The sequence below is a fragment of the Clupea harengus genome, chromosome 24 (assembly GCF_900700415.2).
Source record: "Clupea harengus chromosome 24, Ch_v2.0.2, whole genome shotgun sequence".
NCBI classification, from domain to species: domain Eukaryota; kingdom Metazoa; phylum Chordata; class Actinopteri; order Clupeiformes; family Clupeidae; genus Clupea; species Clupea harengus.
Window position 1 is genome coordinate 8,263,499 of NC_045175.1, and position 25,248 is coordinate 8,288,746.

Genomic DNA, 25,248 nt, shown 5'->3' on the forward strand with positions numbered 1-25,248 from the left:
CAATGAAGAACCCAAGCTGGATGAGAAGGAACTGGCTTTGGGTGGCAGGAGGCGCCTTCTTCGGCATCCACGGTGCCACCTGGCTCCTGCAGAGGGCGATGAAGAGCTCAGTGAAGAACCAGATGCAGCTGAAGCAGAGGAGTGCAGAGGAATAACACACACCCCCATCTCCAACACACACACACACACACACACACCCCCATCTCCAACACACACACACACACTCAAATACATTTACACACACACAAATGCTCAACATGCATCAACATGAAAACTTGGAAACACACTTACAATCTCTTTCACATATTCACATACACACACAAACACAGACGTCCACACACAGATTCACACATGCACACCATAAAATAAGATTAAAGGACATTTTATTCAGCTTTAGTTTTCAATCTGCTGCTGTGACTTCGCTGTAAATACGCATGAACTCAAGACACTGATCATATTATTTATGTACATCTCCCTTTGGTGACATGGTGAATAAATAACAGATTTCTCTTACTTCTTATTTATCTGCCTGGCATTTATATGAGTGTGTGTGTGTGTGTGTGTGTGTGGGGGGGGGGTTACAGTGGAGACTTACAACTGTTCAGCTGGCTCCAATCATTAGATTTGTATTGGGCCTCTACTGCTGCTGCAGTTGGATAGAGAGGGATTGATTTATATTGGCCCTCTACTGGTATTGATTTCAGGCACACATAACTGTGAGTAAGAAGAACTTGTCATATTGTAGAAGTTTCAGCCTTCATTTCGTAAAACATTTTACACGCATGTCTTAACTTAATACCCTTTGTCTTCAGGTCTTTCAGTCTCTAAATAAATAAGTAGATTTTGAAATCCAAAAAGATTACTTTTCCCTAATTTGAATACGTCTTACTATGCCTTAATATGTCAGGATATTGTTTGGAAGGATTTTATATAAACACATGGAACTTGTCCCATTCAAAGTTCTTTGACCATCAAACACTTTTCTTTTTATTACTATGCTACTGGGTAACAAGTAAAGATGATGGCTTCAAAATCAACATGATATGGACAGGCACAGTATTACTTTGCTCTGATACACACTAACACTAAAATGTCATTTCATTCAGCAAATTGAACAAATTTCACCCTTTCAGATTTTGATCAGAAATACAGATATGGTACATGTAGCCTAAAGGAATCAATAACAAATATGGCTAAAATAAGACGTAAATTATCTTGTGATTATAATCCCTTTTCTATCCTGGTCTACTGACAGGCAGGCAATACTAAAACATTTCACTAGAACCCTACAGTGTACAATAAACATAGACTCGTCATAAACCTGTCAAAAGGTGATGTCATAATTGTGTCATCATTTTCATTGAGAGATTCCATGACAATCATGGATAATGGTCACAAAATGCGGTTTCAAAATGTATGAATATAATACAGGATAAGGATAACATATGCTGTGATATGTGTATGAGATTGGTATGTCTGTTGTGGGATATTTTCATATGAATAAGGAATAGATTTACCAGATACCTGTTGAATGAGTGTAAAGATTAGCTCTGGGTTACATTTCAGATGAGGTAGAGATTTAAAATAAGAGGGCGTAGCTTGAAGTGACCTAAGGTTAAAATGTGTGTGGTATTATATACCATGGAAGTCTTTTTGATTTGGGTGGGGTCAGAATGGAGAGGTCAGGTTTAATTGGCTGGATTGGTCAACCAAGCAAAACATAGATGGGAGGTGCTAATTACAGGTTTAAATATGTTAGCGGGAAGGTATTTTGGCAGATCTATTTCCGGTATACATCTCTTTGCTGTGGCTTAATGTACTACAGTAAATCCGTTAAAACAACACGTCCTGAGTCTGACTTTCTGATTGTGAAAAAGACTTGGCCACCACACTGTCTTGTGACAAAGGTTGTAAGCAAAGTGGTATCAAAATGTCAAATGCAAGTTTAACAAACACAGCAAACAAACAGTTTTGTACCTAGTAAACCTTATCTCTCTTTATCTCTATCTCTCTCTCACACACACACACACACACACACAAATCTACAGCAATTCACATACAAAAATGATTCCACTTCAGGACAGTACAGCTGCTTCAGCCCCGACCCCAAACAAAGCAGTATGGGAAATGTAGTCAATGCTAACAATGAACAATACAGCACTCCGCAGCAGAGGCCAATTACCTTTGACCAATTACCATTGTCTACTAATTGTACACAGCACACCTTCAATTAAAAGAACTATTACTCTAAAAAACATAACAAATACAATTCCCCAAAAAATATTTGCTGCAAAATCTCAGAAAATACATGGATAGTATATATGTCTAAACATGTTATGAGGCATAGGCAGTGTGTATTCATCTCTATTTTGCCTACTCCTATACTGCAATCAAGAAGGTGTTAGGCTGTTATAACATGTCATGTTAAGACTGAAAAAATAACTTAATTCAGTTTTCTCATCTTACAAAATCACTGCCCGGAGTGTCCACAGACAGTGTGTGAATGTTATTATTCCGCTGAAATATCGTTAGACGTGTTACTGTTCCACTGAAATACCATTAGACGTGTTACTGTTCCGCTGAAATACCCTTAGACGTGTTACTGTTCCACTGAAATACAATTAGACGTGTTACTGTTGCCCTGAAATACCGTAAGACGTGTTACTGTTCTGCTGAAATACCCTTAGACGTGCGAGGGACGAGTTTGAGTTTGATGGGCGTTTTGGGCATCAGAAGACCCTGGTTCTCCAGCTCCACAGGGACCTGTGTCTCCTCACAGGAGGTGACGGAGAACCTCTGCAGCAGCTCCACGACGACCAGCTTCATGCTGACGATGGCAAAGCGCATCCCGATGCAGTTCCTGGGGCCCATTCCGAACGGCATGTACGAGTAGGGGTCAATGGTCTCCTTGTTTTCCTTACTGAACCTGAACATAGGGAGGAGGATTGGGAAAGGAAGATGAGATATGAAAACAACGGGCACAATCATTTTCTCCTTCACTGTTAGTAGATAAAGCTCCTTTGAAAATAATATAAAGGGAGAATTTGTCGGTTTTTACTGTTTGTTGAGGTTTGGTTTTGTAGGTAACTAGATTCTGTAACATCTTCAAATTCAGTTTCATGATACATTGTCATGTGTGGTAGACATAAACTTATGTGCCGACCAGTTCTACAGGTTTTTCACTATTTATAGCCTCATAAATATAAGAACAGTGTTTGAAGCACAAGTGGAAAAATAAATACATCAGATAGCAAGCTAGCTAGATCTTCTCAATGCTAACTGGGTAAAGGAAAAGGGTAGGTAAAGGAAGTGTCGCTTCCTGCCTTTCCGGTTTGAAGCTCTCTGGCTCGCTCCAGATGTCTGGATCTCTATGGAGTACGTAGGTGGGCACCGTGACGACGGTCCCCTTGGGGATGGGGATGCCGTTGATCTCGACGGTCTTCTTGCAGACCCTCTCCACGCGCGTCACCACGGGGAACATGCGCAGGGACTCGTTCAGAACGCAGTCCAGATACTCCATCTGCATCATGGCCTCATAACTTACTGGAGCCTGTTAAACAGCATACCACACAGATACTTCATACAGTAAATATATTTACTTATATATATATATATATATATATACACACTTAAACATGTACATACATACCACACGCATACTTTATAGAGTAGATATGTTTACTTATATATATACACACTTAAACATGTACATACATTCCACACGCATACTTCATAGAGTAAATACATTTACTTATATATATACACTTAAACATGTACATACGTACACATGCATACAATACACAGCTATACAAAAACACACACATACATACAACTCTGATACAGTGCTTATATACTTACACTTGTATACTTAAACACCTACACACTACACATGTGCAGCTGACTTAGAAATGAGTATGTCCTCAGATCAGGCACCTGTTGGATCTCAAGGCGCATAAAAGCTACAGGTGGAGGCTTTGTGCTCACCTTGTCAGGGAAGACGTGGTCGATCTCCTGATGCAGTTTCTCCATGGCCTCGGGGTTGGTGGCCAGGTTGTAGAAGAGGAAGGACAGGGTGCTGCTGGTGGTCTCGTAGCCGGCGAAGATGAAGATCATTGCCTGCGACAGAATCTCGTGGTCACTCAGGCCTGTGAGGAGACAGAGACAGTAAAATACAAATAGACCATTGGGTGGGCAGCACTGACAAGCCTAGACAACACATTGAAAACACAGACTAATTTACATCGCAGAGTGTTTCCCATCTCAAACTGTGAACGAGTCCAAACGATATTGTTGTATCTAAGTTGTATCTATCATATTTTTACTCTACAGATGAAGAAGTGAAAGAAATAAGAAATACAGCTCTCTCTTATGTCTGCTGTTGGTATTACACATACAGTACATAGCAAGTCTTATGCTTTACGTAGGCACAAACAACACCGAAAGCTCACTGTATCAGTAATATAAGAATGCCATAACCTTAAGAGACTGATGACCTCTGACCTTTGTTCGACGTTTCGCCTTTCTGCTTTCCCTCGTCGTCCTGCCGCTGGGAGTCCATCATCAGCTGGAGGAAGTCCACTCGGCTCTGTGGAAGTGACCGCACACAAAAATAAAAACCGACCTGCTGCTGGGCTCTCGGTTCTGTTCTTTGGTACCACGAGCGCCAGACGGTTTGGGTCTCTCCATTAGTCGTTCTGTCTCTTCTACCTCTCCGCCTCTTGCCCATACATGTTCTAACATGACTAAAGAACGAGGTCCATATGGGCGCCGCTCAATATGAGAACACAGCACATAAGGAACCTTGCTACCTAAGAACTCAACCCATAGAGAGCCGTGCCACAAGGAACACAGCACATAGGAAACTGCTACTGAGGAACACAGCAGGAACTGTGCGACCAAAGCATGAGAGTATGTACTAAACAACACAGCCCATAGAACATTACTCTGCTCGGAAACATAGCACATCGGGAACTGTTATACTGAGGAACAGACTACATAGGGAACTGTTCTACTGAGGAACACAGCACACATAGTGAACGGAATTGTGCTAGTGGACAGAAGGGTACCTGTTGAGTGCTGGTCTCCCTCTCAGCTTTGATCTTCCTCAGAGAGGCGTAGAAGAAGTCCATCACAGCCATGGGGAAGAACGAGACGTTCATCTTCTCCAGGAGTGGAATGGTAAAGGGGAAGAACGCTGAAGAGAGAGAGAGACGGGTTTTAATGGTATGAGTTTGGAGCGAGGCAAACAGTCATGAAGAATAAACTCTCTGAAGTGTATAGTACATTTAGGCCTCTGATTAAACTCACTAAGTGGGTAGTACATTTAGGCCTCTGAGTAAACTCACTGAGGTTATGTTTCTGAGCAGAGGTAGAGTATAATAGACCATAAGGTATTACCATAGTTAGCTTAGACAAATCTATTTGACCAGTCATGCAGCAAAAGCATAAGGAATTTTTGTGCAATTTCGCCCACCCTTTTCCCCGATTGCCTCAACCTCAGGCATGAATTGGAGCCAATTGGAGTCAAGACCAATACTTGGAGGGCTCTCGTATTTTCACCATGTATGTACTTTTTGTAAAACATTATTTCTGTTTTGCTCATGTTGACACATAAAGGTGTATAGGTATGAAAATGTCTTACATATCAATAGGACAAAGAAGTTGAAGATGTTAAACTTGAGCATTTTCTTGATGTTGGTGACAAAGGGCTCATTGGGGTTGTTGAGGGAGTCGATGTCCACACTGAAAGCTGTGCTGGTCACCACATCCATGCTGTATGCGCCAACGAAACTGAGACGGAAATAGAATTATTAAAGTAGTGGGAGAGAAAGAGAGATAGCGTGTGAGAAAGAGAGAATGAGTGAGTGAGTAACTGATAGAGAGATCTGAGTTTAAAATACCCTACACCCTACCCTTAACTACATTTTAAAATGTTTGGCAACTCTCTCCTCTTCCTGTAGGAACAAATCCTCAATATTGGGACATCCTCAGTGATTCTCAATATAAAGAAGTCATCTTTAATATACTGGGTTCTTTTTCCTTTTCTTTCAAACCACTTCTATACTATGTGCTCTCCCTGTGCTAAAGATTATATGTAGAAATGCTCTCCCTGAGTCTCTCTCTCTCTCTCTCCCTTCTCTCTCCCTAAGTCTCTCTCTCTCTCTCTCTCCCTTCTCTCTAATTTCCCCAGAGTCTACTCACTCTTTCATATCCACTGGTTTGCCTTGGTCAGCCTCCCGTTTCAGGTTCCTGACCAGCTTCTTTGAGTGTGTCTTCATGATGCCGAACATCTGATTAAACAATGAGCCGAGTGTGAACATCATTTTGATCACTGTTGTGTTGGCGCCTATGAACATACACTGTCACGCTTGTTTGGCAAAACCAAAACACATCTGATGACTGACATTACTGGTCCGTAGGCCATCGAGCTGGGGGCCGTTAACATTTGTAGCAACTTATTAAATAATGTTATAATATGAACATTAGTGATCCAGACTCAGACGTAGGCCTACACAACTTATTAAATAATGTTATAATATTAATGTTATTATTTAATAATGGTATGATGTTATAATAACTAGTGATCCAGACTCAGTCGTTGGCCTACACACCTCCTTCAGGCGGCCGCTGGTGAAGGACGGAGACAAGACGCTCCGAATCCGCCGCCAGTCCTCATCCTGGACAACGGTCAAAGCGTCGTTCAGCGGTCCATTCAGGCGGATGTTCTGAGGGGAAAAAATATGGTGTAGCAGCGAGGTTGTATGCTGTTGTTGGATAATGTAAGCAAAAACCCTACAGATTTCACTGGGAGACTAACTTCTACATCCCCCAACATCAGCTCAACTAATGCTTCCATTTATCTTAAGCTGCAAATCAGTCACTGCTTAAAGTTTGCAATGTGCACAACCCAAACATGTCAATTATGATGTGTTATGTGTAAGACTTCCTGTGATACCTTTGCGATAGAAATAATGAGGCTTCAATGATCAAATGAATTACAATTCATTCAATAACACTAATCATTATCGCTGCCAAGTTCAAACAAACAGTGGTTAATTACATCAAGATATTTTTTAGGTGAAATGGGCAGTAAAAATGGGCCTTTTTGTTAACGCAGTTTTGCTCACATTTCATGGAAAACCAACACTAATTGTGCCCAGGTGCCCAGACCTTTGTTTACAACAATATCATAATAGCTGTTTGCAAGCGTGTGTTCATGAATGATGTGAGAATACCCTTCTGTTGGTGAATAGTGTTCATTAATGAGGTGAGAATACCCTTCTGTTGGTGAACAGTGAGTAGCACTCCTTAACCATCACTGTTTTGATGACGGTCTTGTCCAAGACGCAGAGAATAGGCTGTCTCCCATCAAAGAGACTACAGAGGACAGGAAAAGACAATGGCACTTACAACAACGAGCAGTACGCCAACCTTTAGTAAACGTCATTAACACTTCTGTCACCAGGAGGTATTTCTCTGACTGCTTCTGTGGTACAATTGCAGAATAGTTGGTATTTTGTGCTTATATAGGCCACTTACCCCCATACTCTTCCATACTTGTTGAAACACTCTATGTCAAACTGGTGGAACCCCTACAATATAACAGAAATATTGAATGCAATCAAAAGAACATACAATAACTATAAAACCATGGATAGATAGATAGACGTATAGATACCTTTCTATATCCCAGAAGGGTTCCAAGAAAGGGTAATGGTTTAGGACCGGGGATTCCTAGGTTTTTAAAGAACCTGTAAGGCCAGAACCCATACCTATGGAAGGAAAGGCAAATCATTAAGTTCACTTGTCTTGTACTTCATGTTTTGCATACTTAAAATCTGACCTACTAGTAGCACAAATCCCAATATCTTCCTCATCCCCTGGGATGCTCTGCCCTCACCTGCCCTTTCCCCACATGCTTTTGACATGACTCATCTCATCTCATAGCTGAGCACATTCACACGAGTTAGACATAGTACAGTTTAAAATAATCTTACACCGTCAGCAGCCCCACGAACAGCAAGAGGAGAGTCCAGGTTTCGGCCGAGAAAAACGCCAGGTAGCCCATCGCTCAACAGCGGGTCTGTTTTCCTCTCAGGATTCAGCTGACTGACAGACCAGTACGGCGGTAGAGTGTTCTGCTGATAGACCGCCTTCAGGTTGCTTTATACCGCTGAGGCCAATGACTTAGGTTTAGGCTACGTCAGCGGGGAGAGATATGAGCTAAGCCAAGAAAGTCCCAATGATAAAAAAACTCTGTTGTAGCATGAAAGCATCTATTGCAGCACATCCGTTTAACGTTTATGCTTCTTTGCACACCTAGACAAACCTGTCTGATTGCAGTGCCCTATTAGGATACGGTGTTTCACTGCGAGGCTAAAAGCACCGCCTACATTAGTCACATTCGATCTTAAAATGTTTTATTCTTGTGCTCACCGTGATTAATGGTAACAGGACTGTTTAGCGTACACGTAGTCTTTGAAATTGTGGCCTATTTGTGTGCGGTTCGCACCGCGGTTTTTTCCTCTGAAATTGAAAACATTTGCCGAGTCATTGCCTACACCCGAATCATGTGGATACACTTTGTACACGCATTCATGGGCAAACACCCGCGAGCAAGAGGCAAAGATAATAGGCTACAGCCATTAATAAAAATCAAGACGGGGAATTCCAACATAAGTAGCACCATCAGCCAACAGTGACCTAATCTCTACCTCACCTTTATGTTGACTTAAAATACTCGAGCACTTAGTTATGCTCTGATAAAAGGTTGGCTTTTACACAATCAAACAGCTACGGCCAATGACCTTTGTTCAAATTATGATGATAACTTCTGACTGCATTCAGTTTGACAAAAGTCTTATAATTACAATAATTATAAATATTTGGAATCACATAGAATCAAAGGCACAATGTGTTGTTTTTGTTGTTGAAATACAATGCAGTAGCTCTAAAGGCATATTCGAACAAGGTACTTGAAATATGATTAAGAAAAGCACTGCTCAAACACATTTGAACCTAAGAATCACATGCTTAACATGCTCAAAGGCATTAGGGAATATATTCCCACCAGTAACCTAAACCTGCATTGTTATTGTGGAACTCTTCATTTTTAGTTTTAGGACAGCAATAACCATAGGCCTATGTGTGTGTATTTTTCTGAATGTATCACAATTCCATAATAAAACTGTTGCTTGTCTAAAAATCTTCATTTTGCTCTGACTATCATTAAATTATGTAAGGAGACTTTTGTCACTTTGAACACTCAAGGTTAGTTTTCAGTTTTTTTTTACTGAAACAAGAGGTGCATGAATATAATATTGGCATGCAATTTGGTGAGTTATTTTGCATACATTTTTTGCACACACACAAGGAGTCATTGTATGCCCATTTTACCATAAGTTGATACGGTTACTTGGGGACTTAATGAAATATCTGTTAGATATTTTGGTCAAAATACCACAAGGATCAAGTAAAACAGCACCCTTTTTACCCTGTCTAAAATAACCCTGTTGAGGGCGACCTGTTTTTAGTGCCTGTTCCTTTAAATACTAAGGAGCCAGCTAACCCCTCCCCCTTCCTCCGCGGGAAGTGCTCGCCCAGGTAAGGTTTGGAGCTACCATAGAAACTGTTGAGCATTTAAAGAACGTCAAGAACGGAGTCATAGCATATTGCCTATCCACAATGTGTTATCGTGAATGAAATGAAAGGAGTGTGACTAAGGTGACCAGATTTCTGAGACAAAATCCGGGGACATTTTCAGTTCAGACACATTAACACCTCCAAAACATGTCATGTTTTTGTCTTTGTAATCGAAAAACGGGGACACTGACTGGGCCCTTCTTCATAAAAGCAGTTTATCTTACCCTTGTTCTTGTAAATCGCAAGGGGAATGTCAAACAAAGAGTTGTCTTCTTAAAACTAATCACAAAGTGGCTGAAATGAAGAGTAGTAAAGGTAACAACCTTTTGCCAGATAATAAGAACCAATATCAGTGATAAGAACTTTGTTGACGTCATGCACATGCTCCCCAGTAGGCCTAACCTCTGTGTTTGGCTGATAAGTGACTGGTCTGCACGGATGGGTGACAGGTGTAGGTTTTTCCAGCATAGAAAATGTTAAGGCCATTGAGGCAACTGAATGCATTGTATTCCTATATTCTGTGTGAAAATCAGCTGGAACTATGAACCTACAGATCAGGCCCATAGAATCCAGGATATTTGGAATAGTTTTTTAGGTATTACTATACCAAAAGTGATTTAAGAAACAAACAAACAAAAAGATTCAAAGTACAATTTCAGTAAAAAATGTAATTAAATCCAAGCAATGTCAAAGTGAGGGAGGGAGATCTGAATAATCTAAAAAATAACTAGTTCTGTGACACACTACCAGTTGACATATTTGTTGATAAAGAATATGTGAAGTTAATGCGGGGAAAAGACATTTCACCACAAGAACACATGTGTTTTTTTTTGTGTTTGTTTTTAAGTAATGTAGGCCTACCATTATTCTAGGCTACCTGTAATTGTCTATCTATGTAGCCTAAGCACATGACTCATTTAAAGATTTTAGCACATTGAAACCCACTGCCTAACATTGAACGGGTGAGACTGTTTTTGCTTCCACAGAACTATCAAAGTTCAAAGTACTTTATTGTCATTGTCACACAAACAACGAGACAGACGTAAGCGGGAAGCGCAACTGGATGTAGCTACGGAAAGCGAGTTCAAGGAGTATTTTCTTGCTTTCAAGTGGTTTAATTTATTGACAAGTTGCCAACTACCTCTCAATAATAACCCAGACTAATGAAACTGAAATTTCATAGTACTGTAGTTAGTAGCACTGCTAATGTTAAAAAGTTAACAAAGTTAGTTAGCAAGTAGAGCTGTGGCTGACACCTGACCGACAGATAGCTGCTGCTTAACACTCACATTGTTGCAAATTGTAGATCATAGGCTACATACATATTATAGGTTAAATAATATATGACATGGATGATAAAAAATGACACTTACAATAAACACCGTTCGCTAATCGCATATCCCAAAGCTATCCTGTCTTGTACTCGATTTGCCAGAGCTAGCTGGCTGAATAAATAAATGAATGGACGCGATCTCTCTCTGAATAAAAAAAAGTAGAAGCTAAGGGCAAAGATTCTACCGCGCTGCATATTCCACCAATCAAAATACTGCAAAGACGGGCATTCTAGAACATCTTTGAGCTCTGAGCTAGAGCTTGTCCCCCTGGCTGCTGGCTGGCTTGCTTGAGCCTGAGGCGTGTGGGCTACGGAACTAAACATTTGGTCATTGTTTTCTTTCTTTTTTTTTGTATTTGTATCCCGGGTCTGTTGTTGGTCACAGTGAAAACCGGGGACATTTCCGGGGACAGCTCCAGCCGGGGACAGGCCACCAAAAACAGGGACTGTCCCCTGAAACCGGGGACGTCTGGTCACCTCAGGGCCGAAACACACCAAACGCGTTTTTAAAAACGGGACGTCTAGCAAATGCATTGTTTCCTATATTACGGCGCACCTTGCGTGTGCGGCTTTTCTCCGCCACTCGTTGCGTCTTTCTAGCGTTTTTTTAGATGCGCTTAAAAGTTGAACTATTCTCAACTTTCCAGCGCAAGGCGCGGAGGCGCACCGCTCATCAATGTCACACTCGGCCCAGGCAGGTTGCGCACGCAGCTCCGCTTCCTAGGCGCCGGGCAAAACAGCCTGGTGATCCTGCGAATGTTTTGCCCGCCGCACTTTGCCAAGGCGTTTTCGAAGCGTCTGCCGTTTTAAAAACGCGTTTGGTGTGTTTCAGCCCTTAAGTGTGACGCGCAGAACGCAGAACGCTTCAAACGCAGACGTTTAAAAAACGCCTTGGCAAAGCGTGGGGCTGGAAAAACAGCCTGGTGCGCCTGTGGAGCGGGGCTGCGTGCGCAACCTGCCTAGGCCGAGTGTGACATTGATGAGCTGTGCGCCTCCGCGCCTTGCGCTGAAAAGTTGAGAATATTTTAACTTTTAAGCGCGCCTAAAAAACGCTAGAAAAACGCAACGCGCGGCGCATACAAGCCAAGCACGAACGGCGCGCCGTACCATAGGAAACAATAGTTTTGCTAGCGTCTGCGTTTTTAGAAACGCGTCTGGTGTGTATCGGCCCTATAGGTGGGTCTGGCCAAAAAGCTCAGTCAGAGTTCGAAGACAAAAGGCTTGAAAAAGATCAAGTAAACCATGAGTCTGTAGTATATGGGGCTGGGTTATGTTCTGACAGCCAATCACGTTGGACTAGGAAGTTCTGGTCCACTGTTCTAGCTTCCATACATGTGGTAATCAGTGGCTACTGTACTCTATTAGTAAAGCTAATGATTTGCCTCTAATCCATTGTGTATTCATTTCATGCGGCACATAACATGATAGAGTCCAACACAAAATGCAGATTAGGAAACACCAAATAAAAGTCAATTGCAAATATGTATTTATAAAAACAAGTCAAAATCTAAGATAAATGGCTAGATCAAACAAACGCAATATCTCCAAAAAACCTAAGCTTCTAATCAATAAGAGGACGTTTATTAAATTCCATTTTATTTATATACAAAACAATAACAATGCCTCAGGGTCAGAGCACAATATTCACATTCACATACGTGACAAGGAACTAACCTCACTAGACAGATCAGGTGAACACATAGAAAGGCGGCCAGCACCATTTACAACAAAAGGGGTACACAGAGGAATCAATCAATACACATATCAAAAGACTGACCCTGCCAAACAAATACAATGTTCCTCTGTGTGGGAAATAAAAATCAAAGAATCAACTATGTACTAATCACGACCCCAAGCATGCAACAAGGGTGTGTGCATGTTTGCATGCGTGTTTGTATTCGAGTCCTATGAGTTTTGCGCTGCGACCGACACAAGGACCAATAGCAAAACAATTTAAAGATGGCACAATATTGCTTCAAATGTTCATAGTTAGGATGACTATTACCGTACAAGCACTGAAGTATTTGTATCGATGACTTCACTGATATGGCTCGGTAGAAGGTCTTGTTTTGAACTGCTCTCCAATAGGGGCGTAGGTCTCCACTTGCTCATGATCAACGCAGAACAAACAAAAACGAAAGTAGATTTAAGTTGAGCAAGGAAGGTTTTGACAAAGGACGACGTCCATCGTTTTTCTATGAGGGTGAGTAAGCATAATTAGTCAAAGTTACTGTTGTAATTGATACTAGAGGTGGTGATCTCGTTTTCGTGGACTGAATATGGAAGATCATCCTAGAGGGTTAGGCTACTAGTAGGAGATGACACGAAAGTTTTCACGGACTTGATGGGCCTACCTGCGAAATGCCACGCTGCAGATTAGGCTTACTTTTTCATACCACCTTTTCAAAACTTCACTCTAATTTGCCTTGACTGAAGTCAAATAAATGTAGTATAAATATAGTCTGTTATCCAAATCCATAGACTCCGCATGGATCATCCGTAGTTGCAATAAATAAACATGAACAGTCCGGGAAAAAATGGCTTGAAGTCGAGGAAGTGACATTTTTGTTAGTAGGTTTGTATGTAATGACACATTACATTAGCACGTACACGTTCATTTGTAGGCTCATGTGCCCATTGTAACCTGTCTTGTGAAAAAAGGTTAGAAAAATCATCATGGGTAAAGTGTAGCTCTTCCGCAGGGGATTAATGCTCCATTCAGGACTGCGGTAAATTCGGTAAACTAGCAATGGGAAGTTCGAGACAGACGTCTCGACACTGGCTGCGTCGGATAGTCTGTCCTATCGTCTTTTCCTAACCACTCACGACGTTTTCCGTTGAGGTGAAAGATGTGAAATAGAATTCATAAGGACTAAGGAAAAGACAACTGCTGTGTAAACAGAATCCGACTTCACGTAGGTTTACGCTAGGCTATTAATTATGCGAAGTTAGATTTTATTGACGTGGGTTCATATATTTAAGGAGGGGAAGTGAAAACCTAAGCCTGGTTGCGTTCCAATCGCAGAGCAGTTTACATATAAAATCCCATGTACCGAATTAAACACTTGAAATTGCTCCTATCGTTTCAGAAACGGGCTTCAACTCTAGTCACGTGCCCTGCTCACCGCAAAATATGCATTTCCCGTCATGATAGCCCTGACTACCTGTCAGCTCTCCCTGTAAGTAGCGGAACTGCTCTACATGTCTAGACCCTGTAATGGTTATCACCACGCGGTATGCATTGTCTTTTTTTTTACAGATATATTCAGCCAGCCAACAACGAAATCGCTCTCGTTCTCTCTGTCTTTCTCTCTCTCTGTCCCCTCCTCACTCCTGTTTCGTGCCTGTGCCGCGACGACGTCTACATCAACTTCACTACACACGCAACTTCACTGGTTTTTCCGCGCCCTTTGTGTCCCTAGTGAGAATTCAGAATAGCAAATCATACGTAGTTACGTCCGCATGCAGTTTTTAAAATTCTGTTCTAGCATTCGCTGCACTTTATTTATCTGACGGTAAGGTACTACGAATTATGTTCACCTCGACTCAAATATGGACTATCCTTGTTTTGTGACAGTTACTAAAAGATAAACAAATTAAAACACATAAAATCACTATTAATCCTGGAAGTAACACGTGTCGACACAGTTGTTGATAGGAGTGCAGGGGTACGTTCGTCGTAGGATTGAAGCTAAGTTAATCAATTGGCCTTTTAGCCCGTTAAGATTAGCGAGCTGATTGAGAACAGCAAATATCGGTTCGTTAACGGCTGACCCGCATCCTAATCATGTGGTTAATTTCAAGCAGGCTAAAGTTATCATGGCATTTGCGCGTGCACGTCCTACTTCAAAAGGCAGGAAAGGTCGATCACCAAAACCATGATTTTCTAACGGTATAATGGTTCTAAACTCAAAGAAAAGGGCTCTTTTTTTCTCCGCTGGCGAGCAGGAGATGAACATGAACGCTTATGAAGAATATAAGACCATAATCATGGCAAAATTCAACACCACCACCGCTGTGAGAGCAAGGTGTGTTGGGATGTTTATAGGTTGATATCTATGTATGAATACCCTGACGGCAAGTGTCAGCTGGTACAGAGGTTTCCTCTACCGGTTTGAATCTGCATGGTTGCTAGTTCAAATCCCATCACCTCCTTCCTCGATGTAGTTTTACATTTCCTTGGAAGTCGCTTTGAATAAAAGCGTCTGTTAAATGACTAAATGTATTAATAACAAATGCAATCAATTGAAGCAGTGAAAATAAATTGTCTGTATTTCTCTCTATTCTTATCATGAGTCCACCGTAATCATTTTCTACAATAATGATATGCTATGGTGTACTAATAACACTCATATAATTATGAGTGCTTTGTTCTCCGCATCACCGACACTACAAAAATGTACCACTCGCAAAAAAGCGCAAGACAGTCAATGTGGTGTTTGCAATAAATGACTCGAGAAGGTCTTGTAAATTAATGATTCCTTGTCGGCTGAATCGGTAGCGCTCATACAAGAATAATGGATCTTGGCGATCGCAAAGAACTCTCTCCCTCCGCTAATCTAACTCTAATATCAGTCCTTGGTCAATGGGATCCCTCCTTTTTCCGGGGGTGTGGCAAGCTTATCCAGCTACACTTAAGTTAGCCTGCCCTGGAGCAGGTTAGTGCTAATCGATATGTAACTATGGTGATTTATCAAAAGTTGCTTCCACGAACCAAAATGAGGGGCGTTTTTTTTATCTTAGCCTGAAAATTAGCTCGCTAAACCGTTTAGCGAGCTACGACGAATACCCCCCAGGTGCGACACGGCACGATAGCTTTGGCTCTATGTACTACAAAGCAATTCTATTAGTTGCTATCACCAAAAACAGCACACTGGGTGCCTAACTGTGAGAGTGCTTGTTTAAGCTGTGATCTTACTGGGTAGAGAGAGCCTGAGTGAGTGGTTAGTTAGTTGGGTTTTCTGTAAGAGATTATTGCTGAAGTTGCTTTTTATTTGGACCTTTTCTCTGAATTCTAAGATTAGCTGCGCTGCGGTCGAGATGCGCTAGCGGGTAGGGCTGAACGATTTGGGAAAATAATCTAATTGCGATTTTTCCCCAAAATATTGCGATTGCGATTTAAAAATGCGATTTTTTTATTTTATCCTAATTTTTTCCCCAACAAATCGTAATGAATGATTTAAATATGACCAACACAATATTAGATACATTTAGTGTAAAATATTGTTTCCCACATTTTACATTTTATAAACTGCTCATTACAGAATCAAGAACAACAAATCGGTGGCTTTGCCACTGTGCATTTAAGTAATTTAAACAAAGTCATTGTAAGAAGAAACACAAGGCATGCACTTTTTAAACACTGTGTGCAAAATGTACCATCTTAAGAAAGATCACGTTTTTAATCCCGAACGTTGCGGTTAGAAAATCGCGTTCTATCATATCGCGATTAAATCGCAAATGCAATTAATCGTTCAGCCCTACTAGCGGGTTTGGTAGTAGTGATTTTCCTCATGTGACACTCAAGTTAAACTCAAGACAGGGGTAGACCGAGTACAGTTGCTGCCCTTTTTGCATTTGCAACTCATCATTCATGAAAAGAGGCACATTTGATATCGTCATGTTCTTAGCAGGAGTAGAGAGAAGGACCGGGCTAAATCAATCATTAACCACTGATCCCTTCTCTTCTACCTCGTTCGCTTTGTCTATGCCTATGGTTCTCAGAAAAAGAACTATGGCATTGTTCATCCTAGACGCGGCCCACACGTACTCACGACCAACAATATTACCTACTGCTACACTACATTCATCTACACTTATTATCGAAACAACTGTAATCCCCTGGCGAAGAGTAAGTGTTAAAACTGGTTGTTGGCGACCCACGGAAGACAAAAACCAATCAAAAGGTGCTCTTCTACCACGCGATCCAATAGATACACTGTACACATAAAAGGAGAACAAAGTTAGAAAATAGAGAACCCTCTTTCAGGCCACGGTGGGCACAGTTTACAAACACTCCTGCGCACACAATTCCAGCATGCATTCTGACAGAGAAGGAGAGCGAGAGCCAGAAGACTCCAACAACTCTCCTTCGTTCTCATTTTCGAGGACATGGTGGGTCTGAATGTGATCATTAGTAACACAGCCGACTGTTTAATTTTTTTTACAGTGTATGGTCTATATAATGATCTAATTAAGACATCCTCAGCTATTCTCTGCACTGACTTGATTGTATATTTGTAGAAACTCAAGATGGCTCACGTTCGCCACCTGCTGGCTAATCATTATTGTTGCAGGCCATTTCATGAAATCATGTTCAGAACGGAGCATTAAAAGCAAACAATGACAGTTGTGTTTTTTTACTTTCTTCAAAGTGGTACAGTGCACACATGTTTAGAGTGTCCTCTGGATTAATATAGCACAGCTTCATATAGGCTACAGAATAGCCTACTTTTAGCTTTGTCAACTATGGTAGCCTATGTTCTCCGTTGATAAAAAAAAAAAACTAGAACTAATTTCCTGCACGCAAACAGTTTGTATCGCTGTCTTAATTGTGATTACAATGTATCCCCTTGAATGGCTATACAATGATAATAAAAATGTGAACTCTACCCATCATCTTACAGAGACATTCCGAGTACATAAGATTGTTTTAGGCTTATTACAAAAATATTTGAAATGTCACTCTACCCTACATGCTACAGCCAGCAATATCAGACCTAAGCAACTCATTTAGTAAAAGTGAGCTAATGTTTTAAAACATTTATCTCTATATTATCATTGTAATAAATCCAATTCTATGGACCAACAACTTTAGTTGTTCATTTGATGTGCTTATATTGTGCTTTCATGTGCTATTTGTTTATGTTTGTATTATTTGAGGAATGCAATGTGAATGCATCTTCTATACATTATCATTCAATGCATTGCATGTTTGAATTTAGACTACAGCATGAACTGTAAAAAGGCCTTTATTCCCTCTTGTTTTCCTACAGTTCACACTTACTTTACAAAATGGTTGTGTAGGCAGAGAGGACCACAGTGACATTCCAGACGGATGGGCTGTTACCTTTGACAGGGGGGAGTGGGTACTTAACTGTGACTAAAACCTCAACAACCAAATCTCATCCATATGCTTGATATTGGTCACTGACTTACCAGAATTACTGGACACTGTTGTCATGACAACTTATGACAGGATATACCATTTACCATAACATTTTAAAGACATTGTCATGTAAGTCGTCTGAAGGGGAGGATTTAAATAATGTGTTCACTTTTATCTTGATTTTCATTCTACTTCCTCTTATTTGTCATTCCAGTGCTTCCCCTGCTTCTGTCAACATGTCTGTTAATGGGGTAGCAGACGTCGACCCACAGATCTGATTGGTCCACACCGCTGCTAAAAGTAAGCGCTTCATGAGATCTCATCAGAGAGACGGCCAATCACACTGCTTTATATCTGTCTTTCTTTCTCTCTCCATATATATCTGTCTGTATTTCTGTCTTTATTTATTAACTTAGTTATTTTTTGACACACAGACCAGTGTCTCCAGTTCCCAGCTCTGTGTCTCTGACCAATCCATGGCAGACCCTCTCAATTTTAGCAATGGACCACCACACTCTGATCCAAAGTGAGTTGTCAGCTATTATATTGTACATTTTTACCTTTTACAAATATGTGTTTGTGTGTTTAAAGAGAGAGAGAGAGTGATTATGCAGAGAGAGAGAGTTTTGTGCAAATCTTAGTGTACACAGTATTTACACAGTCGTCTGCCCTCCCAGTGTTGCTTGGTGCTTCTGAATGTGTTCATGTGACTATGTGTGTGCAGACCTATCAGCTGCTCTTTAATGTTAGGATGCAGTGAATGATGTGTGTCTTTGTGAAATTATTGGTGTCTCTGCAGTCAAATTAGAAATACCCTGACCCAAGGTGTCTTTGTGTGTGTGTGACGGTCGTGGTGCGACCACACATGAACCACACACTTCTGCCCCATGTTTGCAACCACTAGCGCACCCAAACAGACACGGTTTGCACACACAAACACACACAAACACTCATACAACTGAGCAATAAAAGGGAAAAACATCCAAGGGGGTGAATACTTATGCAAGGCACTGTATGTTCCTTGTTCTGTCTAGTTTGGTTAGTCAAGTCTTGCCAGGTATGTCTAGGTATGTGGAGCCTTTTTGACTGCTGATTGTTGTCCTCTACTCCATTTAGAGGCTTAGCAGGTATTTTAAATAGAGCTTTGTACTGCTGATTGTTGTCCTCTACTCCATTTAGAGGCTTAGCAGGTATTTTAAATAGAGCTTTGTACTGCTGCATGTTGTCCTCTACTCCATTTAGAGGCTTAGCAGGTGATCTTCCTGGAGACTGCTGCTTTTTGTCCTCTGTGTATTGAGAGGCTTAGCAGTTCTCCTGGATATGATGAACCATATTAAAATGTATATTTGAACCCTCACTCTGTCTCTGAGCTGTTTGGGCCAAACCCACATTTTTGACGGCAACCGAGGCTCGGTCCGTCACAGTGTGAGAGAGACAAAAGGTGTGTGTGTGTGTGTGTGTGTGTGTGTGAGAGAGATAGAGAGATGCAGTGAATGATTATTGGTGCAGTCAGCTTAGAAATACCCTGACCCAAGATGTGAGTGTGAGAGAGAAAGAGAAGGAGAGAGTATGCAGACATGTTAAGCTTACTAACTATACATATTTTGTTTTTACAAATACAGTTATGTACAGTGTGAGTGTGGGTTTTAAAGAGAGAGAATGAGTATGTGTTATGGAGTATGCAGCCATGCATACTAACTATTAGGAAGAAGTGTTAGCTAAGTCTCTATTATTTTGTCTCCTTATGTAACTAGATCATTTACATTTACATTCTGTCATTTAGCAGACGCTTTTATCCAAAGCGACTTACAAGGATGTATACACATTTTACATTTATGGCACACTGCACATCCGGAGCAATTAGGGGTTCAGTGTCTTGCTCAAGGACGCTTCGACAGGGAATCGAACTAGCAACCTTCTGATTACTAAACAACTTCTCTACCTCCTGTACCACTGTCGCCCCTAGATCACAGACACACAGACCAGTGTCTCCAGTTCCCAGCTGTGTGTCTATGACGAGTGACCACTCCATGGGACAACCTCTCAATTTCAGCAGTGGACCACCACAGTCTGATCCCCTGTGAGTTGTCGGCTATTATATTTTTACATTTAACAAATACACCTATGTACAACACAGGAGAATTGTTTGTATACACATGTGTATGTGTGAGTGTGTGTGTATGAGTGTATGTGTTTTGAAGATAGAGAGAGAAGGAGTGAGTATGCAGTAGGGATGGGCATAATTAATCGACGATCGATTAATTGATCATTAAGAATTTCCTTGATGACATTATTTATTCATCGATAAAACTAATGCATGTTCTTTTGCGTAGTGTGCGTGTAATTTATTTCTTTTAGGGCTGTCAAAGTTAACGCGTTATTCTATGAGATTATTGTGGCCGAGATTAATGCAATAAAATATTTTAACGCAGTTAACGCAACTTTGTTTACTTCCGGTGTGCGTTGACCCATGGCACGAAACCGCCGTGTGTGTCTGCAGTCAGTTAGATAGGAGAGACCGAGACGGTAGTTGAAGATGGAGAGAGCTGAGGGATTGTTGGGCGGAAAGTTTCTGTTTAAGAGGCAAAATGACGGAACAATCGACAAAACTAAAGTTGTATGTAGCATTTGTCAAGCTGAATGTAGCTATCACAGAATCAGCTCGTCTTTAAGTTATCACCTTAATGCAAAGCACCCGACAGAAAGCAGTCCCAGGTTAGATGGTCGCCAACCCACACTCCACGACTTCTCTAGGAAAATAACTAGACCAGTCCGTGAAAAGGTTACCAACGCTGTAGCAGTTTGGGTTGCCGGTGACTGTCGGCCCATCAACATAGTTGAAGACAGTGGGCTGACTGAGGTGATTCGAATTGCTTCAGGGGACAATTCTTACGATTTACCGTCGAGGGGCACCATTGTGTCTTGCATACATTCCTTGTATGACGGCGAGAGAGCACGAAAAAAAATACAATTAAACAACAGTGTCTAAAATACACGCTGTCTGAAGTGATTACTCGTTAATTTATAAGATTTAGTCTTTAGAAGAAAAACAAACTTTTAAACGCGATGAATCTAGATTAATGAATTTCAAAATGTGAGATTAATTAGTTATAGGAAAAAAAACGAGGGTCAGTCGTGTTTATGAGCACCGGCTTCTAGCTGTCGGCTCCACTGCTTAAGAGTACAGCAGCGCATATTTTCAAGTGTAACCATTGAGCGGATCCCGTTTAACTGCCACAAGAGTTGTTTAACTGGAGAGAGTTGTTCATCTTGTAATAAAGATCTTAATGAGGAAACACGCTGTGTTTTTTCTATTTTCACTGCATTTTAATATAGCCTATACATAGTGAATTTTAATCTAAAAATATTAATGATTAATCGAAAATCGATCGTTAATTCTCCCGACGATCGATTAAGACAATTTAATCGAATGCCCATCCCTAGTATGCAGATATGCTTCACTTAAAATCTTCACTAACTATTAGGAAGAAGTGAGGGCTAATGCTAAATTATTATTTTATGTGTACTGTGTGTGTGTGTGTGTGTGGTACTGTGTAAATACTGTGTACACTACGATTTGCAGTGTTGCTTGGTGCTTCTGAATGTGTTCATGTGTCTGTATGTGTGCAGACCTATCAGCTGCTATTTAATGTTAGAATGCAGTTAATGATGTGTGTCTCTTATTAGTGTAATGAATTGGTGTTTCTGCAGTCAGATTAGAAATACCCTGACCCAAGATGTGTGTGAGAGAGTATTCAGACATGCTAACCTTACTAACTATACATTTTTACGATTTACAAATACAGATATGTACAAGAATGGAGAGTAGTTTGTGTGTGAGTGTGTGTGTTTTAAAGAGAGACAAGGATTATGTGTGATGGAGTATGCAGACATGCTAACCTTATTAACTATTAGGAAGAAGTGTTAGCTAAATCTATTATTTTGTCTCCTTATGTAACCAGATCACAGACACACAGACCAGTGTCTCCAGTGCCCAGCTGTGTGTCTATGAAGAGTGACCACTCCATAGGACAACCTCTCAATTTCAGCAGTGGACCACCACAGTCTGATCCAAAGTGAGTTGTCGGCTATTATATCTTTACATTTAACAAATACACCTATGTACAACACATGATAATTGTTTGTACATGTGTGTGAGTGTGTGTGTGTGTATGAGTGTATGTGTTTTGAAGATAGAGAGAGAAGGAGTGAGTGTGCAGATATGCTTCACTTAAAATCTTCACTAACTATTAGGAAGAAGTGAGGGCTAATGCTAAATTATGATTTTATGTGTACTGTGTGTGTGTGTGTGTATGTGTGTGGTACTGTGTAAATACTGTGTACACTACGATTTGCAGTGTTGCTTGGTGCTTCTGAATGTGTTCATGTGTCTGTATGTGTGCAGACCTAGCAGCTGCTATTTAATGTTAGGATGCAGTTAATGATGTGTGTCTCATATTAGTGTAATGTATTGGTGTCTCTGCAGTCAGATTAGAAATACCCTGACCCAAGATGTGTGTGAGAGAGTATTCAGACATGCTAACCTTACTAACTATACATTTTTACGATTTACAAATACAGATATGTACAACAATGGAGAGTAGTTTGTGTGTGAGTGTGTGTGTTTTAAAGAGAGACAAGGATTATGTGTGATGGAGTATGCAGACATGCTAACCTTACTAACTATTAGGAAGAAGTGTTAGCTAAATCTATTATTTTGTCTCCTTATGTAACCAGATCACAGACACACAGACCAGTGTCTCCAGTGCCCAGCTGTGTGTCTATGAAGAGTGACCACTCCATGGGACAACCTCTCAATTTCAGCAGTGGACCACCACAGTCTGATCCAAAGTGAGTTGTCGGCTATTATATCTTTACATTTAACAAATACACCTATGTACAACACATGATAATTGTTTGTACATGTGTGTGAGTGTGTGTGTGTGTGTATGAGTGTATGTGTTTTGAAGATAGAGAGAGAAGGAGTGAGTATGCAGATATGCTTCACTTAAAATCTTCACTAACTATTAGGAAGAAGTGAGGGCTAATGCTAAATTATGATTTTATGTGTACTGTGTGTGTGTGTGTGTGTGTGTGTGTGTGGTACTGTGTAAATACTGTGTACACTACGATTTGCAGTGTTGCTTGGTGCTTCTGAATGTGTTCATGTGTCTGTATGTGTGCAGACCTATCAGCTGCTATTTAATGTTAGGATGCAGTTAATGATGTGTGTCTCATATTAGTGTAATGTATTGGTGTCTCTGCAGTCAGATTAGAAATACCCTGACCCAAGATGTGTGTGAGAGAGTATTCAGACATGCTAACCTTACTAACTATACATTTTTACGATTTACAAATACAGATATGTACAACAATGGAGAGTAGTTTGTGTGTGAGTGTGTGTGTTTTAAAGAGAGACAAGGATTATGTGTGATGGAGTATGCAGACATGCTAACCTTACTAACTATTAGGAAGAAGTGTTAGCTAAATCTATTATTTTGTCTCCTTATGTAACCAGATCACAGACACACAGACCAGTGTCTCCAGTGCCCAGCTGTGTGTCTATGAAGAGTGACCACTCCATGGGACAACCTCTCAATTTCAGCAGTGGACCACCACAGTCTGATCCAAAGTGAGTTGTCGGCTATTATATCTTTACATTTAACAAATACACCTATGTACAACACATGATAATTGTTTGTACATGTGTGTGACTGTGTGAGTGTGTGTGTGTGTATGAGTGTATGTGTTTTGAAGATAGAGAGAGAAGGAGTGAGTGTGCAGATATACTTCACTTAAAATCTTCACTAACTAATAGGAAGAAGTGAGGGCTAATGCTAAATTATGATTTTATGTGTACTGTGTGTGTGTGTGTGTGTGTGGTACTGTGTAAATACTGTGTACACTACGATTTGCAGTGTTGCTTGGTGCTTCTGAATGTGTTCATGTGTCTGTATGTGTGCAGACCTATCAGCTGCTATTTAATGTTAGGATGCAGTTAATGATGTGTGTCTCATATTAGTGTAATGTATTGGTGTCTCTGCAGTCAGATTAGAAATACCCTGACCCAAGATGTGTGTGAGAGAGTATTCAGACATGCTAACCTTACTAACTATACATTTTTACGATTTACAAATACAGATATGTACAAGAATGGAGAGTAGTTTGTGTGTGAGTGTGTGTGTTTTAAAGAGAGACAAGGATTATGTGTGATGGAGTATGCAGACATGCTAACCTTACTAACTATTAGGAAGAAGTGTTAGCTAAATCTATTATTTTGTCTCCTTATGTAACCAGATCACAGACACACAGACCAGTGTCTCCAGTGCCCAGCTGTGTGTCTTTGGAGAGTGACCACTCCATGGGACAACCTCTCAATCTCAGCAGTGGACCACCACAGTCTGATCCAAAGTGAGTTGTCGGCTATTATATCTTTTCACTTAAAATCTTCACTAACTATTAGGAAGAAGTGAGGGCTAATGCTAAATTATTGTGTGTGTGTGGTACCGTGTAAATACTGTGTACACTACGATTTGCAGTGTTGCTTGGTGCTTCTGAATGTGTTCATGTGTCTGTTTTTAATTTTTAATTTAATGTTAGGATGCAGTTAATGATGTGTGTCTCTTATTAGTGTAATTTATTGGTGTCTCTGCAGTCAGATTAGAAATACCCTGACCCAAGATATGTGTGTGAGAGAGAGTAGGAGAGAGCTTATGGGTGTATTTGTGCAGATACTAGTGTAGGGTTTTTCTTGCGCATCAATGAATAATGTGACTCTTTGTCTGATTTATCTGTCACTGCAGTGTTCTGAGGAGTGTTCTGACCCAGGATCAGTCCAGGTGTGGCGTGTGTGAGCAGCTACTGAGGGACCCAGTCATCACCACCTGTGGACACAGTTTCTGCAGGCAGTGCATCAGCAGCTACTGGAGCCAGTCTGGTTCATCAGGAGACTACAGCTGTCCCCAGTGCAGAAAGAGATCCAGAGCACAACCCTTTCTAAACCCTGACATAACCATGGCACAACCTCTGTTATACCCACATACAACCATGGCACAACCTCTGATATACCCACATACAACCATGACACAACCTCCTGTATATCCCCCTACAGCCATGGCACAATCTTCTCTCTACCAACACAGAGAAATGGCACAGCTTCATCTAA

The 25,248-nt window shown here is 40.8% G+C and overlaps 1 protein-coding gene across 1 annotated transcript; it reads right to left on the reverse strand.

The window, feature by feature from the left end:
- Nucleotides 1-2,661: 2,661 nt before the first annotated feature.
- LOC105894071 (cytochrome P450 3A27-like) lies at nucleotides 2,662-8,068 on the reverse strand. Its single transcript, XM_031561782.1, has 12 exons — nucleotides 7,998-8,068; nucleotides 7,679-7,772; nucleotides 7,540-7,592; nucleotides 7,278-7,377; nucleotides 6,612-6,725; nucleotides 6,202-6,290; nucleotides 5,642-5,790; nucleotides 5,067-5,194; nucleotides 4,501-4,585; nucleotides 3,985-4,145; nucleotides 3,324-3,550; nucleotides 2,662-2,926 (listed from the first exon to the last, which is right to left on the reverse strand). Exons 1-12 carry the CDS (start codon nucleotides 8,066-8,068, stop codon nucleotides 2,662-2,664), a joined length of 1,536 nt encoding a protein of 511 aa, XP_031417642.1.
- Nucleotides 8,069-25,248: the final 17,180 nt, after the last annotated feature.